Genomic DNA, 18808 nt, shown 5'->3' with positions numbered 1-18808 from the left:
GAGTACTGTGGGCAGTTTTGGTCTCCTTATTTAAGAAAGGATGTGCTGACGTTGGAGAGGGTACAGAGAAGATTCACTAGAATGATTCTGGGAATGAGAGGGTTAACATATGAGGAACGTTTGTCCGCTCTTGGACTGTATTCCTTGGAGTTTAGAAGAATGAGGGGAGACCTCATAGAAACATTTCGAATGTTGAAAGGCATGGACAGAGTGGATGTGGCAAAGTTGTTTCCCATGATGGGGGAGTCCAGTATGAGAGGGCATGACTTAAGGATTGAAGGGTGCCCATTCAGAACAGAAATGCGAAGAAATTTTTTTAGTCAGAGGGTGGTGAATCTATGGAATTTGTTGCCACGGGCAGCAGTGGAGGCCCAGTCATTGGGTGTATTTAAGGCAGAGACTGATAGGTATCTGAGTAGCCAGGGCCTCAAAGGTTATGGTGAGAAGGCGGGGGAGTGGGACTAAATAGGAGAATGGATCAGCTCATGATAAAATGGCAGAGCAGACTCGATGGGCCAAATGGCCTACTTCTGCTCCTTTGTCTTATGGTCTTGATCTCACAATCTACCTCAAAGTTGCCCATCCACTTCGCCTGCCCGCACTGCACTCTCTGTAACCGTTACACTACTGCGCATTGTCTTTTTGCTACGTAGATACACTTGTGTATGCTATCTAGATAACATGCAAAACAAACACTTCACTGTGGGGCACAAAATGCTGGCTGAACTCAGCGGGTTAGGCAGCATCTATTGAAATGAATGGACAGTCAACGTTTAGGGCCAAGACCCTTCTTCACCACTGGAAAGGAAGAGGGAAGACATTAGAATAAAAAGGTGGGGGAGGGAAAGGAGGATAGCTAGAAGGTGTGTGTCTGTGTGTGTATATAAAAATATATATAAATAATAAATCTATTACTACTGTGGCAGGTTTGTAGAAACCTACTTCTGATACTAGGTCAATTCTCAAGTTAAGGTTTGACCATCTCTTGACAGAAAACATAGTAAAGAGTATGTGCGAAGCACATGGAGTAAGTCCCATGATCTTACTGAAAGATATGACATGCTTGAGAGGCTGATTGGCCTCCTCCCAGTTCCCAGGATTGAAAAGGAGTCTCGGTTGCTGTGAGGTTGTGGCTCTACGCCACCCTTCCGACTGCAGCTGGCCGACATCACAATATGCATTGTGCCTGTAACTTCTCCAGAGTAGAGGTTCACTCCTCCAGAATTCACAGAACACAAAACAGTGCAGCACAGAGATTAATTAGTTCCTCTGTCCATGATGTCTGTGCCAACCGCTGTGCAAAATCTAAACTAATCTCACCTGCCTGCTTGTTCTCAATTCCCTGCCCGTTTGTGCACCTGTCTAAATGTCTCTTAAGTATTGTAAACATTAAGAATATTTGAACTAGAGGAGATAACTTCATACACTCCATCACAACCCTATGGACTCACTTTCAAGAATTCTTCATCTCATGTTCTTGATATTTATTGCTTATTTATTTTTTTTCTTTTTGTATTTGACCAGTCTATTGTACATTGCTATTTGTCTTGTTGGGTGCGGCCTTTCATTGATTCTATGGGGTTTCATTGTATTTACTGTGAATGCCCACAAGAAAATGAATTTCAGGGTTGTAAAAGGTGACATATATGTACTTTGGTAATATATTTACATGGAACTTTGAATTTGAACTTTGAACTTCAATAATTATGATCGATGTTAACAATAACCATACAACAATTACAGCACGGAAACAGGCCATCTCAGACCTTCTAGTCCATGCTATTAAGACTGAATAAATAACTTCACTATTACTAACCCTACCAATTTCATAATGAAAATAATATGAGCCAATTTTATGAAGTGCTGGTAGATTGAAGAAAACTTTAAGTCAAAAGGGAAAGTTGATTTTACACTCATTGTTCAAGAAAAAAATCTGCCTTGAGTCAGTGGTGGAGGTAGATACACTAGTGAAGTTTAACAGACTACTAGACAGGTATATGGAGGAACTTAAGGTGGGGGGTTATATGGGAGGCAGGGTTTGAGGGTCGACACAACATGTGGGCCGAAGGGCCTGTAATGTGCTGTACTATTCTATGTTCATATTTTTGTTATTTGCAAAGCAGTGATCATTCACTCAAAAGCAAACAAGCTAAAATGCAAAATGAATTAGAGTGTGTTTTCATTTGAATATCTACCTGGATCATAATCAAGGTGAAATGGAATTACAGTGATTTCTCTATAAGATAGAGTGTTAACAATAATAATAACAATGCACATAATCTAAAAGATGAGCTACTGATCTCCCTATCGATTTTGGCATGACTCTTGCATTTTACCTCCTCAAACTGGAACACTATATTCAGTTTCCTTCTTACTATCTGTAAGTACTTATGTATGCAATGAACTGTCTGGATGGCAGAATGAAAAACTTCTGCTTGTACCTCAATACGTCACAACAATAAACCAATTCCAATAAAAACCGCACCCGCCTTGCAACCCTTGCACCCACGACTGATAGTACGCGATTCTGACAGCCAGTAGGTTTTGCCTCTCCTGATCATTGACATCAATTTTATATTCTCCATTTTGTACTTCACCAATTGCACAGCTATTTTACAGGCAATGCACAGAATCTTACAATTATCCAAATTAAATTTAAGCATTTATATTACAAATAACCCAAGTACAATTTATAAGCCTTGCTCAAGAATGAGAATCAGGCCCCATAAGAATTTCAAAGGACAAGTACCCAGTTTAGCTTGGGTTGCATCTTCAGTTACCAATGATCAAGTTACTTTCAGAACAGAATCTGGACTTGCAGATCGGTGCTTTTAAACAGAGGAGCTGTTTGCCTTACAGGGTTCAAGATGTCAAAAGCATGCATTCCATCTTAATACTTAAAACATACAACTTACAATGAACTCTCAACACTTGGAATCTGATTTGCTTTTTATCATCACTCCCACAACTGCTAGAATAACAAACAGTGTGTTTTCATTTGAAGTGGCTATTACAATTCTAACAACTCTCTACTCAAACTCTAACTACCCAAACCCTCCTCAGCCACACCCTACCTTAACCCACATCTAGCGTCAGGGAGAGGGATTTGGTTTTGCCGCTCACACCAGCTACAGTGGGAGACAAGCTTCTGTGTGAAGTAGGCAACCTGTCATTTTTTCAGCGGAGAGTGCAGAGTTAAGAGAGGAAGACTATGCAAATTTCTCCGAGTAAACCCATGCTTTACAAGGGAAACATGAATACACAATGCTGCAGAAACTAAGGAAATTTCTACCCAAGGTCCATGAAGGCTAGGGGACTAGGAGGTAGATAATTTCTTCAATTATCATGCATTTGAGGACTGCGGGAACTGACAGAGAAGATGAGACCTGGGATGGATTAGCCATGATTATATTGAATGGCAGGGTCAGGTTTAATAGGTTGAATGGCCTACTGCTGATCTTACTCCCTTGTGGTCATGGGCAGAGCTAACTGCTTCAACCAGCCAGAAAAAAAACTGTTAGGTCTCCTTCTCAACACACCCCCTCATCTGCACAACACTCAAATTGATAGGAAGCAATTCCCAGATTTTGTTCCCAATAGAGATGGAATGAGGCCATGCATCCTCTCTACACTGCCACCATTCCAACAATTTACAGGGTAGCAGTAGACCTTGAAACTCCAGAAGACAACAATCACAATCACATCAATAAACTTCACACTCAGTTCAGTGAAATAGTTTTGTAAATGGCCTTTGCTGGAATAAATAATGTATCAGAAATAGTTTTACATACTTAATCGTGAGAAATTAGAAAGTGAGCCATTTATTAAAAACACCAATGTACTCCAACCAAATTCTTTGTATTAAATTTAATTCATCTCTGGTGTTAACTTGCTTATTTGTATAAAGAAAATCTCCCACACCCCAGAGCCCAACTTCACAGCTAAATTAAGAGATTTAGAGTCAACTAAACATAGCTTTATTGAGGAATCAATGACCTTGGACGAAGTGGGGGGCATCCAGTGCCTCTTCATTACTTATGCACTGATGTGACCATTATTAAAGATGGTGACCCTCCCAATTTCACAAGCCAATTTCCAAACAAAACAATTCTCTTTTGATTCACAACACAAGCAATGAGAGTAGTTGGGTGCCAGAAACATGGATGACAGACGCTCACCTCTGAAGGCTGAGTTTCAAAGATCCAGTGCAAGCCTTGATCATGTTCTGCGCTGCCAGATGAGCCATCCCCTCCGCGCTGACCCCGTCAATGGACAGAACCACATCTCCAACCTCAATACTGGCCTGCGCAGCTTTCCCACCTTCCGACAGCTGCAGAAAAGAAAAGAAATGGGAAGGAAATCAGCCACAAATGAAATGAATTTGAAGTTTACCATGATCAGTACCCAAAAAAAATGTGCACACAATATAGTGAGCTAAAGTAGCGAGTTGGAACCGTGAAGGGCTGTTAGACAGGCATGAACATGCAGGACTCACAAAACGCTGGAGGAACTCAGCAGGTCGGGCAACATCCGTGGAAACGATCAGTCAACGTTTCAGGGCGGAACCCTTCATCACGAAATATGCAGGAAATGGAGGGATAATGACTATGCACAGGCAGAAAAGATTTGGATTGATTCAGCATTGTGCTTGTCACAGACATTGTGAGTGAAAGGACCTGATCCAGCACTGTACAATTTAATATTCTACCTGGCATCAATTTGATTTCATTTGTATCCTAATCTGTTAGGTGGGTCTGTGTAAGCAAGTTATACAATATTTTGCAGACTACACAACATTGGCAACACATTACACAGTGGACCTTAACTGCCCTTACTCATCTCACTCTAAATCGGAGAAATTTCAATTGCTCTATTTAACACCATTCCACCTTCATTGGTATCGAGGCCAAAACATAAATGATGGAATACCTCAAGCAACACACATAAAAATTGCTGGTGAACGCAGCAGGCCAGGCAGCATCTATAGGAAGAGGTACAGTCGATGTTTTGGGCTGAGACCCGAGTCCTGACGAAGGCGTGAGGCTTGAACTCACAAAAGGCAGTATCAGACAGTGAAGGTGGTCATCAAGAATTACAGCTGCTTCTTGATCAGCTGGGTAAGAGTGTGAGGATTGGCAAATGGAGTTTCATTCAGATACATGTGAGGTATGCATTTCAGGAAGTCAAACATGGATAGGACCTTCACAGTGAACATCAGAGCCCAGAGGAGTGGGGCAGAACAGAAGGACCAAGGAGCACAAGTACCTAGTTTGCTCAAACTAGTGTCATCAGCAGACAGGGTGGTCAGAAGGTTTTCAGTGCATCGACCATAAATCAGGGCACCAAGTATAGAAAGCTGGGACGTTATGTTGCAGTTGTACAAGACATGTTAATCTGTGCTTGGAGTGTTTTGTCCAGTTTTGATCCCGTGCAGTAGGAGATTTCAAAAGGGCTTAGGAGTCTGTCTCTTTCCCAGGGCCAGGGAGTCTATAACCAGGGGGGCAAAAGCTTACGGCGAGAGGGAAAAGACTAATCACCTGAAAAGTAACTTCTTCATGCAGAGGTTGTTGCATATATGGAACGAACTGTCAGAGAGAGTGGTTGAGGCAGGTAGAATAAAGTAATGTAACAGGTACATTAATAGGAAAGTTAGAGGGGAACATGCCATAAGCATGGGCAAATGGGACCATTTTAGATGGACATCTTGGTCAGCAGGGACTAATTGGGCTGAATGGCCTGTTTCAGTGTCGTGGGACTCTAAGACTCCTTCTGTGAAGTGCTTGGTGAATCTGTGGGTTACACACTTAAAGCTGAATGGTAAGGATTCAATGACAACGGCAGAACATTGAGGGAAAGTACCATTCTGCTTTTTCCGGACCATATTATGCAGGGAGACAGGAAGTTGCAATCAATATCTATTTCTCAAGTATTGTTAAGGAGTACCACAGGAGAATTCCATGCTTTGTAGAGCACAGACCCTGTCTTCCCAATTTATTATCCTGCAAGCTGTTTTGGAAGCTTCCACTCATGTATGAAGATGATTAAGTCACCCAGTGCACCTGCTAGCATTTATCACGTCACATATTAGCACTGAATCAGCAACCTTTGCTTGACAGCAAATGTGGAGATTTACAGCCTTTCACTTTAGAATGGGAGAAAGCAAATTGTGGGGGAAATGGTGGAGAGCAACAGAAACACATGTTACCCAGTTCCTTTACGGCCTTGACCAATATTTAAAAGCATACCCTCTGCCTGTTAATAATGGGCTTTGAGAAATCCAAGTGATTTATCTCAACAAAACATATTTGAGCAATATGTTTAGGTAGCTAACACATGGGTTTAAACAAATCCTCCCCAGACTGTTGTGTTGCAAAAACTGTGGATCATACAACCTCAGGCAACGGATGGGATTATCTGACCCGCTCCCAGGGTGACTGAGCTCCCTCAGGCCTCTACTGCAAAGGATAGGATCGTCCGACCTGCTCCCTCAGTACACTCCAAGGCCTTGCAGCAATGAACTGCAAGCACCAGCAGATGAGTATTTTGGAGAGTATAACAGTAACGAAGTGAAAGACTCTATAGAACTTGCTAGCAAAATGTTTAAGTTACAGGACGAACAACCGAAGTTGTTTGGTTTGGCCAACTGACCCAGAGGTGAGTTCAAATGCTAACCCAGCAGCTGACGAAAAAGTAACAAAATAAATCTAGAATAAGCAAACCAGTAACAACAAACCCCAAGAAACCGGAGCAAAAACAAAGCAGACTCCTTGAAGAACTCAGCAGGTCAAGCACAATCTGTGGAGACATTTGGTAAATCATAAATTGATTTATTATTGTCATCTCTATCAAGGTACAGTGAAAACTTTGTTTTGTCTGTCATTCATTCAGATCATTTCATTACAACAGTGCATTGAGTTAGTACAAGGGAAAAGCAATAACAGAATGTAGAATGTACTGTAGAGTTACAGTTACAGATAACGTACAGTGCAAGCAGACAAAATGGTCCAAGGCCAAGCTGTGGTAGTGTGTCAGGTCAAGGTTCCATCCTAACATAGAAGCCGTCTGGTCAATAATCCTATAACAGTGATATGCAAGGACTGGATGCTTCTTGACCTGCTGAGTTCTTCCAGTAGTTTAGTTTTTGCTGCAGATTCCAACACCTGGAGTCTCGTGTGCCCATGTTACCATAAAACTGCTGGATTGTTGTGAAGGGCACCTGGTTCACTTGTTTCAGCTCAGAAAGCAACTGCTGCTTGCGCTCAGTGTGGCCCAAGTCCCCACAGATGCAACAATGAAGACGCCATCTGCCTCAATAAGGCTAATTAGAAATGAACAATAAATGCTGATATTGCCTGCCATACCCACATCCCATAGATACCTTGAAAAAAATGTTTTTTTGTTTAAATTTTAAGATGTGATCCCATCATGTTCCCCCTCAATTGACCATAGCCATTGGTCAATTGCAAATTACCAAAATAAAAAGGTCAGTATTACTCTGGTTCAATTGTGCCATCTTGAGTGCCGCCATGAGCTACATCTTTCTGAATTTCATTTGGTGACAGGCTGAGTGACAAGTTGCAAGGACAATGGGTTTGAATGAACAATACGATACCTACCAATTAGGGTTTGAAGGAGCATTGTCAAAAATCACATTCCAAGCTCTATGCATGACAAGATAACGCATACTTGCCACCGAGCACAAGCTCCAACCCTCAAAAGACCCTAAAAAAGTGAGGAAGGACATGATTACACTTGAGAATGCATAGAGGGGATTCACCAAAATGCTGCCTGGATTGGAGAACTTTAACAATGGGAGAGAAATTGGATAGGCTGGGATTGTTTTCATATTGTGAAACAGACTGATTTGATGACCTGACAGAGTATGTAAGATTATACAAGGTATAGATAATGTAGATAGTTGAAGAAGAAAGTGTTTTAAAGGAGTTCTGAAGGGCAAATTACTAACCCCACTCTCCAACCCCTCCCAAATGGTTGATATCTAAATTGTCAGTAAGGTGATGAAATCAGGTATAATTATGTTCAACAGGAATTTAGATAGATGCTTAGAAGGATACAATGCTTACATAGCCAAAAGGGATTAGTTAGATGGACAAGGTTGGCATTTTGGCATTAGATGAGGTGAGCCAAAGGGCCTATTTCTATGCTGAATCTGCCTGTGACTTTATGACAGATGTAACATTGTTATGTGTTTAAGTTATTACACATCCCTTTTAAAACCAAGTCGCTCCCCTTTAAGGATGGCTAGTAGTTCAGATGTTCAATAAAGAAAAGCAGCCCTTTTTAACACAATATATTAGTATAATCACAAGTACAAGCCATTCTGCAACAGTAACTTGTCACATGCCCCACCTTGCACAGGGGATGGTGCAGCATACGCCAGTCTTCCATTCCATGAACTGAAACCAATTCGAATGGATACCACTTTTCCCATTATTGCCTTCCAATAACATGACCTCATGGTCAACCTCAAGCATTCAAAAACAGCTTGGCTGATGTCAGCACAAAGTGAAATGTCAGCCTGTCCTGATACAGAGATAGTTAGATGTAATCCTCTACCCAAGATGACAAAGTGACGTAATACTATTTATTTCTGTACTCCTCAGGCAAGCAGATTGCCCGGCATCACTGTTAAAACCTCCAGCACTAAAAGAGCACTTTCAGCCTATTGTGCTGGTGAAGAAAGCACTAACAATCTGCTGGAAGATCTCGATGGTCAAGAAGCATCTGTGGGAGGAAAGGAATTGTCCACGTTTTGGCTTAAAACCCTGCATCAGCGGTGGAGGCTGAGGGGAAGCCTGATTTTAAAAAACGCTTAAAATTATAAAAGGCACAGACAGAGTAGATAGCCTGCATCTTTCTCCCAGGGTTTAAGTGACTAACTCTAAAGGACCTTCATTTGAGGTGAGGGGGGAGAAGTTCAAAGGTGGTAGTGTCACAGAAACATAGATACAAACCCTTTGGTCCAAGTGTTTGGCAACTACGGTGCCAAGCTGTACAGGGATAGTTTTTTTTTTAATATACTGTGAGTGTTGTTGATTTTTTAAATTATTCTAACTTTTAGTAATTTGTTATGCCTATACTGTACTGCTTCTACAAAACAAATTTCATGACTAACGTTAGTGACAATAAACCAGATTCTGGTGGGTACCCGGAATCTGCTGCCAGGTGTGTTAATGAGACCATAAGATATAGGAGCAGAAGTAGGCCATTCGGCCCATCGAGTCTGCTCCACTATTCAATCATGGGCTGATCCAATACTCCCAGTCATCCCCACTCCCCTGCCTTTTCCCCATATCCTTTGATGCCCTGGCTAATCAAGAACCTATGTTGCTGGAGGGAGAAGTAATGCAGACTTTTAGGAGGCTTTTAGGTGGCTATACAGAGAATGCAGGGATATGGGCCATGTGCAGGCAGAAGGGATTAGGTGTCATTAGCTTAACTCGCTCAGCACTTCATGGTGGCCCAAAGGGCCCTGTTTCTATGTTCTACAGTCAATGTTCTAATCCTTCTGATAATTTTCCTCATTCCAAGTCCTTTAGTTATTGAACTCAGAGAAACGGGTCATTTCTATTATCACTCTAAGCCTTCCATAAATTTTGTATATCCCAACCTCTCCTCAGCCTCCCTTATGCCAAAGAAAACAACTGAGGAAGTCTGCTCTCTTGACTAAAATTCCCCAGCTTTAGCAACAATCTATCTGACCTCCTCTCACTTAAAAGCTACCACTCAAAAGTGTTTGAAGCAGAAATACATCAGAACCTTGGATAAGTAGTTCAAGGCTACAGACCGAGAGCTAGAAAAAGGAATTAACCCCAATACCTTCTTTTCTGCCTTGCATGCTGTTTTTAAACCTGCCCCTTAACTTTCTGCAGTCAAAAACAACCCAGATTCTCCACATACATGAGAAAAGCTGCAGATGCCAGAAAGCCAAATCAACACACACAAAATGGCAGGCCAGGCAGCATCTATGGGAAAAGAGTAAACAGTCGACATTAAAGACTGAGACCCTTCATCAGGACTGGAAAGGAAGAGGAGAAGTCACAGTAAGAAGGTGGAGTGAGGGGAGAAACAAGTACAAGGTGGTAGGTGATAGGTGAAACGGGGGGGGAGGAGGGGTGAAGTAAAGAGCTGCGGTTGATTGGAGAAGGAGAAAGGGTTGGAGAAGGGCGAATCTGATAGGAGAGGACAGAAGAAAGCAAGGAGAAGCACCAGAGGGAGGTGACGGGCAGGTAAGGAGATAAGGTGAGAGAGGGAAACAGGGATAGGGAACGGTGGGGGGGGGGGGGGGAGGGAGTGGGGGTAATTATCAGAAGTTCCAGAAATCGACGTTCATGCAGTCAGGCTGGAGGCTACCCAGATGGAACATTAGTCGCTGCTCCTCCAACCTGAGTGCGGCCTCATCGCGGCAGTAGAGGCGGCCGTGGACTGACATGTTGGAATGGGAATGAGAAGTAGAATTGAAATGGGTGGCCACTGGAAGATCCTGCTTTTTGTGGCGGATGGAGTGCAGGTCTTCCAATCTACGTCAGTTCTTATTGATATACAGGAGGCCACACTGGGTGCACCAGATACAGCAGGTGATCTCAACAGACTCACAGGTGAAGTGTCACCTCACTTGGAAGGACTGTTTGGGGCCCTGACTGATAGTGAGAGAGGTGTAGGGGCAGGTGTGGCACTTGTTTTGCTCGCAAGGATAAGTACCTGGTGGGAGATCAGTGGGAAAGGACGAATGGACAAGGGAGTCATATAGGGAGTGATCCCTGCGGAAAGCAGAAAGTGGGGTGGAGGGAAAGATGTGCTTGGTGGTGGGATCCCATTGGAGATAGCAGGTTAGAGATTTATGTGTTAGATGCAGAGGCTGATGGGGTGATAGGTGAGGACAAGAGGAACCCTATCCCTAGTGTGGTGGTGGGAGGATGGGGTGAGGGCCAATGTGTGCTATATTGAAGAGAAGTGAAGGCAGCGTTGATGGTGGAGGAAGGGAAGCCCCTTTCTTTGAAGGAGGACGAGATGGGAGAGGCCTTTGATTACACTGGCTGTTTTATCAAGGCAACGAGAATTGTAGACAGAGTCCACAGAAAGGAAACTTGCCCAAGTATCAGGACTAAAACAGGAAAAATATCAGGACTAAAACAGGGGAAGGCAGCAGTAAAAACTAAAGACTCGTACAATGTAAGAACACAGGCTTCAAAGAATAATTGGACTAGAGTAGGGAAGGGCAAATTTGAAATCAAACTGATCAGACAACACTTTGAATCCTGACAAAGGGTCTTGGCCTGAAACATCAACTGTTTATTCCCCTTCATAGATGCTGCCTGATTTTCTGAGTTCAATTATTTTGTGTGTTGCTCAAGATTTGTAGTATTTGTAGAATCTCTTGTGATTTGATCACTGTGCAATGATTACTCATATATAGTACTGTGACAGTTCCAGGGAATGTATTTCAGGTGATCCTAAAAGGTGTAGCTAATATAAAAATACACAGCATGGAAATGGGCTTTTTCAGGTCAATTGATTCACACCAACCAAGGTTCTGACCTGAAACAGTTCCATTTCCTCGTGTTTGACCCGTATTCCTCTAAACGTTTCCTACCTATGTACTTATCCAAATGTCTTTTACATATCGATGCTCTACCTGCCTTGGCCACTTCCTCTTGCAGCTTGTTCTATATGCCTACCAAACTCTGCATGAAGTAGTTGCTTCTTAGGTCTCTTTTAAATTGTTTCACTCACACATTAGCCCTACACCCTCTAGTTGTGGTTCATTTTCCTCTAAGAAATAGTGCGTAGGGATGAATGGTAAAATTTCGGGGGGGGGAAGGGGTTGGTGGGAATGCGGGGAAAATAAAATGGGATCAGTCAGTGTGTTTGATGGGTGTTACAGACTCAGTGGGTCAAAGGACCTGTTTCCATGCTCTGTATCTAACTGCAAGACTGATGAAATCCAAGCAAATGCTGTCCATGTCTCTTTTTTTTTTACAAAGAACTTCCATCATTAGTCAAAGTCTTGAGGAGCAGGCTCCAACACCAACAGTCAAGTGTAGCAGCAAGAGAACTAGTTATTGTAGCAGCTGAGCTTCATCTTGCTACTCTTGCAAAACAACTACAGAATTCAATGGCTAACTCATTCAAATCAAAACTCTTGCCTTTTGACCTTTCTCACTATTTTGACTCAGACTTCAAGCACTTAGACAGCAAATAACCAAGTAAACTTAATTCATCTGCACAGTGATGGCTGTGCATCAGCTGATAATACTCCAAGTCTGACTTCAAGTCCCACAGCCAAGGAACCTTATGACCAGGTGTAAGAACTGATGGAATCCCAGTTTACGATCTCTTCTGAAAGATGGCACTTTGAGCATTACTGCATTGGAACAATACACAAAACACTGGAGAAACTTAGTGGGGTATACAGAATATAAGGAGGGAAATAAACCGTTGAGGTTTTGGGCCAAGACCCTTCATCTGGGTCAGGGGTCAGATGTTTGGGTGGACATTACTCCAAAGGCTTTGACTTTGAAACCCTGCATCAGGACCCAAAGCAAAACATCGACAATTCCTTCCCCGCCCCACAGATACTGCTCGAATTGCTGTGTTCCTCCAGCAGATTGTTTGTTAGCTCCATATTCCAGCATCCAGTTCCTTGTGTCCCAATAATTTTTCTGGTTAAAGCACTAACTTTCAGATGAGATATTAGAGCAAAGTTCAATTTCCTCCAGAACAGGGGTTCCCCAGCTTTTTTAATGCCATGAACTCCTACCATTAACAGAGGGATCCGTGAACCCCAGGTTGTGAGCCTCTGCTCTGGAATGTAGACCCAGGGATCCTATGGCCTGACAATGAAGAACACAGCTATATGATCAACACACATCCCTCAAACACTGAAATAACATTAGCTTGTCACTGCCACATTGCTACATGTGCTGACTTGGTGGGTCTGAAAAATTAGCTGCCATATTTCTTATGATGCAACAGAGACTACGACTACTGTTTTGCCAAGTACTCTGCAATGCCCAGTCTCATGAAAGGTTTGCCACGAAAGCAACTTCTTTGCAAAACCACTAATCTTTGCCATGAGCAGCCTGCTGGAGGAACTCAGAGTTGAGTAGTATCTGTGAGGGCAGAGAAGTGGGGGTTTGAAGGTTGGAATTGTTGATGTTTTAGGCTCATCCAAAAGATCATATGTTGCTCCATATTCCACTATGTTGCTAAATTTCATCTGCAATTTTGATGAATTTCCGAACTCTGTATCACAAGGTCAATAGTATAGCTTTTACAACGAAACTGAAGGAATTCTGTGGATCAGGCGACGTTACACTTGAAGCATCAACCATGCCTTTGCCTCCCACAGATGCTGCCTGACCAATTGAGTACTTAAAGTAGTTTGATTTTTGATCCAGATTCCAGCTTTTGCAATCTCTTGTGCCTCCAGTCAGTGTAATCATTGCATTCCACTGCAGGGTGTTTGCCTCATCATGCACACCGTTTCACAATTGCCTTTGGACACAAGATCCAGATGATGCAATCTGGGACAACACACAAAATGCAGGAGGAACTCAACAAGTTAGGCAATATTTACTGGAATGTAATGAACTTAATGATTCAGGTTAAGAACTTTCATCGAGACTGGTCCAGATGAAAGGTCTCGGCCTGACGCGTCAGCTGTCCATTTCCCTCTACAGACCTGTTGAGTTTCTCCAAAGTCTTGCGTATTGCTCTGTAACAATGGGGTTACCCCTTCCAGATCTGGAGACAAACTGGAGCTGTCCGAAATTGCTCAAGCAATTGAAGTTCTTCCAGAGTAATTTGGGAAAGAAAGTTAAGGCTTATATTTAATGGTCAGTGAAATTGCCTGATAAGGAATGGAAATTGTACCAAAGAAAGTTTAATGATGAAAGTGTTCTGTAACCCTGATATCAAAATTGGCATCAAACAAGCCATAAATCAAAATGACATCAGCACTGAGACTTAAGGTACATCTGGTTAATTGAGATCAAGACAACAACTTATGAGCAAATCATAAAATGTGAAACTGCAGAACATCTGGCAGACAGAATCAAAACCTGCCAAACATACTCTAGTTGGGAATCATCAGCATGTAGAGTGGTGCAGCGGGTAGAGCTGTTGTCTCACTGCACCAGAGACCAAGTTTCAATGCTAACCTCAGGTGCTGTCTATGTGGAGTTTGCTTATTGGCAACTGAGAATGAGCTCCAGTGCAGATAGGTGGTAGGATATGAGGACATGGAGGAAGAGAATGGGTTATGGATAAAGTGTGGGATTGTCTGGACTCAACGGGCCAAATGGTATCCTGCATGTCAAAAGAAAATGTGAACTAAGAGAAAGTAGCAGAAACCACAGATATACTCAAGACACATTTAGACAGACACAAAGAGATCCAGACCACGTATAGGCAGGTAGAATTATCTTTGTACCACGGTTGGTGCAGGTATAGAGGGCTGAAGGGCCTGTTCCTATTCTGTTCAACCTCATCTGGTGTCACAGCAAAGAACTGGTGGGCTTTCTTTGTTAAAGCAACATACATAAAAGTTGCTGGTGAACGCAGCAGGCCAGGCAGCATCTCTAGGAAGAGGTGCAGTCGACGTTTCAGGCAGACACCCTTCATCAGGACTAACTGAAGGAAGAGTGAGTAAGGGATTTGAAAGTTGGAGGGGGAGGGGGAGATCCAAAATGATAGGAGAAGACAGGAGGGGGAGGGATGGAGCCAAGAGCTGGACAGGTGATTGGCAAAAGGGATACGAGAAAAAGGAGAGTGAGAGAAAGAATGTGTGTATAAAAATAAGTAACAGATGGGGTACGAGGGGGAGGTGGGGCCTTAGCAGAAGTTAGAGAAGTCGATGTTCATGCCATCAGGTTGGAGGCTACCCAGACGGAATATAAGGTGTTGTTCCTCCAACCTGAGTGTGGCTTCATCTTTACAGTAGAGGAGGCCGTGGATAGACATGTCAGAATGGGAATGGGATGTGGAATTAAAATGTGTGGCCACTGGGAGATCCTGCTTTCTCTGGCGGACAGAGCGTAGGTGTTCATCAAAGCAGTCTCCCAGTCTGCATCGGGTCTCGCCAATATATAAAAGGCCACATCGGGAGCACCGGATGGAGTATATCACCCCAGTCGACTCACAGGTGAAGTGTTGCCTCACCTGGAAGGACTGTTTGGGGCCCTGAATGGTGGTAAAGGAGGAAGTGTAAGGGCATGTGTAGCACTTGTTCCGCTTACACGGATAAGTGCCAGGAGAGAGATCAGTGGGGAGGGATGGGGGGGACAAATGGACAAGGGAGTCGCGTAGGGAGCTAACCCTGCGGAATGCCGGGGGGGGGGGGAGATATACTGCATCCGGTGCTCCCGATGTGGCCTTTTATATACTGGCGAGACCCGACGCAGACTGGAAGACCTTTGCTGAACACCTATGCTCTGTCCACCAGAGAAAGCAGGATCTCCCAGTGGCCACACATTTTAATTCCACATCCCATTCCCATACTGACATGTCTATCCACGGCCTCCTCTACTGTAAAGATGAAGCCACACTCAGTTTGGAGGAACAACACCTTATATTCCATCTGGGTAGCCTCCAACCTGATGGCATGAACATCGACTTCTCTAACTTCCGCTAATGCCCCACCTCCCCCTCGTACCCCATCTGTTACTTATTTTTATACACACATTCTTTCTCTCACTCTCCTTTTTCTCCCTCTGTCCCTCTGAATATACCCCTTGCCCATCCTCTGGTTCTCCCCCCCCCCCGTCTTTCTTCCCAGACCTCCTGTCCCATGATCCTCTCATATCCCCTTTGCCAATCACGTGTCCAGCTCTTGGCTCCATCCCTCCCCCTCCTGTCTTCTCCTATCATTTTGGATCTCCCCCTCCCCCTCCCACTTTCAAATCCCTTACTAACTCTTCCTTCAGTTAGTCCTGACGAAGGGTCTCGGCCTGAAACGTCGACTGCACCTCTTCCTAGAGATGCTGCCTGGCCTGCTGCGTTCACCAGCAACGTTTATGTGTGTTGCTTGAATTTCCAGCATCTGCAGAATTCCTGTTGTTTGGCTTTCTTTGTTAACTGTTCAGAGAGAATCAGTTAGCCTGCCAATTTTCAGAATCCACAATGTCTAAGAATGCCCCACTTACATACCAACGCAAGCTAAATGAAGACCTCCTTCAACCACAAAGTCAACGATGCACAAATTAGCTGCTAAGTTGCCCACATTGATCAATACACCACTAGTCACGGCCTTCCAGTCTGAGAGACAGCCTTCCACCATCCCTCACTGCTTCCTACCATCAAGACAATTGTGTATTCAGTTAGCCTGTTTTCCCCAAATATTGTGCGAAGTAACCTTCCATACAGGCCTATGGGAACATATTATTGGCTGTGAATATTAAATAGGCAACATCCCTTAAGACCTTGATATGTGCCTGTCCATTTAACTATGTCAAATGGAGAGTCATAATTACACAGCATGGAAAACTGGCCCTTTGCCCTAACTGGTTCGTGCTGAAAATGATGTCCATCTAATCTAGTCTCATTTGACTGAGTCTGGTCTATATTCCTCTAAATTTTATCCATGTACCTTTTACATGTCATTACTTTACCCACTTACCTACTTTTGGCACCTGTGAAAAAAGTTATCCCACTTTAAACCTACGCCTTCTAGTTTTGGAAGAGGACTGGCTAGTCACTTAATCTATGCCACTCATGATTTTACAACACTCATGGTTTTACATATGACAATATTCCAGCTTCAGAATTAGTAAGAATATAGTTACTTTCAACAAGATATTGCTGAGTTGTGAAGCTGTTAATTTGGTTTAGAAGTCACATCTTTAAACACTTACACAAGGTGATTTCAACAGAGAACACCAAACTAGAGACCACTGGTTTATACTGGGATAGGAAGATCAGAAACAGAGGGTATTTATTTCTTCCTAAATGATATTCCCACTTTCATGGCACAGGAATGTATCCAAAGTGTGACTGTGTCAGTTAGGAGCATTCCCCATTTCTTAGGTGATTTGCAATGGATGGCCAGTCAAAGGCATAGGACCACAAACCTAGTTTAAAAAATGACCTCATGACCCCAAGGTGGCAGTGACCCCTGCCTTCCAAGAAACAGCCAATAAAAACTCAACATGCAAACCATAAGCACGAAGGAAATGTCAGTGTTACTCCGCACCACCCCAGATTCAGTAGCCCCGTGTATAATAATAGTTTTAGCTCTACAATTGGAACAGATGGAGTGCTTCCCAACGTTCCTACAAAAACGATCCCACAAAAATATCAGAGGTCAAATTTATTCAACTCTTGAAAAACAGATAGCAGGATGAGAACATGATTTAGAAGTTACACACATCAAAGTTGCTGGTGAACGCAGCAGGCCAGGCAGCATCTCTAGGAAGAGGTACAGTCGACGTTTCAGGCCAAGACCCTTCAAAGGATTTAGAAGTTCTTCGACTAGCAATCCAAAAACAACTGCAGAGATGTGATTCTAATTGGCAGGCAGCATGTGCTCACTGGGTAGTTCTTCCAAAGAGTAAGTAAAAACTTGATGGGCCAACTGGTGTCCTTCAGCATTACATCATTCTTTGTCTGCACTCACAGAGAGATGTGATCCTTTGCAGATTTAATAGCCTAGGGTAGAGTAACTCTCCTGTGTCCATCTGATCAGTGCTTGCTTCAGTAACCCACGGGACATATTATTGTGCTAAAGACCTAGAGTCACAGCCTCAGAATAGAGGGGCATCCTTTTAGAATGGAGATGAAGAGGAATTTCTTTAGCCGGAGAGCAGTGAATCTGTGGAACTCTTTGCCACAGGCAGCTGTGGAGACCAAGTCTTTATGTATATTTAAGGCAGAAATTGACAGATTAATTGGTCAGGGCACCAGGGGATATGGAAGGAAGCCAGGAGATTGGGGTTGAGAGGAAAACTGGATCAGCCATGATGGAATTGCAGAGCAGACATGTTGGGCCAAATGGCCTTATCTGCCATGATTTATATTGAAACTATGGCTAAAAGGGGAAAGGAGAGTGTTGATATCCTTTTAATAGATTTCTGCTTTTGGTCCATGTGTTTTTGAAGGGTCTGACATTATTCTAAAAAATCCAGCAGATTATCTTGAGAGCTTGCTTTGCACCGGGGTCTAAGTGCTATTCCTGTGGCAGGGTTAAAATTAAATCAAGCAGTGAAGATTCTAGATAACTTATCTTCTTTACTGGGAAATGCTAGCCAATTAATATTAAGTGTTTGGATTGCTGCAGATGTTGGAAAGTCCTCAAATTTTTGTCAAGAAGCCCAAAAGTCCAAACACATGCAATATTTCCCTCTTTTTCCTCAAACTTTCCCAGAGCATTCTCTCCAATACTCTCATTCTCCCTCAAATTTCAGCAAGTCCTAGCTCCCAGGCTTGGACAGCCCACATTATATTAAAGTTTAGGGGAAAAAAAGATTAGCCTCGATGGGCTGAATATCGTAATTCTATTTCTATATCTCAGGGTCTTATACTACAATTTATTTTGTACAGAAAACATGAATTTCTTGAAAATAAGTCTTTTTCCACAGATGCTGCCCAATCTGTTCTGTGTTTCCTGCATTCTCTGCTAAGGTGTAAAATTTCCAAAATTTTGGCAGATTTTTCCATTGGTAACTGAGTTTCAGTCAAATCCACCAGCCATTTTGAATATGCACACTCATAATGGAAAGAGACAGGCTCCCCTTCAAAAGCATCCATCAGACACCATAACAGTAACAACCAGCAATTAGCTGGCATGGCC

At 43.0% G+C, this 18808-nt stretch overlaps 1 protein-coding gene across 5 annotated transcripts in view; it reads right to left on the bottom strand.

The window, feature by feature from the left end:
- The window catches only part of LOC134345730 (PDZ and LIM domain protein 5-like), a 268407-nt gene that overhangs the window by 172859 nt on the left and 76740 nt on the right, over positions 1–18808 (bottom strand). For all 5 annotated transcript variants that reach the window (XM_063046860.1, XM_063046864.1, XM_063046865.1 and 2 more), the window contains exon 3: positions 4179–4330. In XM_063046860.1, coding sequence (XP_062902930.1) covers positions 4179–4330 — 152 coding nt within the window. The remainder of the gene's footprint in view (positions 1–4178; positions 4331–18808) is intronic.

Source organism: Mobula hypostoma, chromosome 4 (assembly GCF_963921235.1).
Source record: "Mobula hypostoma chromosome 4, sMobHyp1.1, whole genome shotgun sequence".
Lineage (NCBI taxonomy): Eukaryota > Metazoa > Chordata > Chondrichthyes > Myliobatiformes > Myliobatidae > Mobula > Mobula hypostoma.
This window is presented reverse-complemented; position numbering and strand designations above follow the sequence as displayed.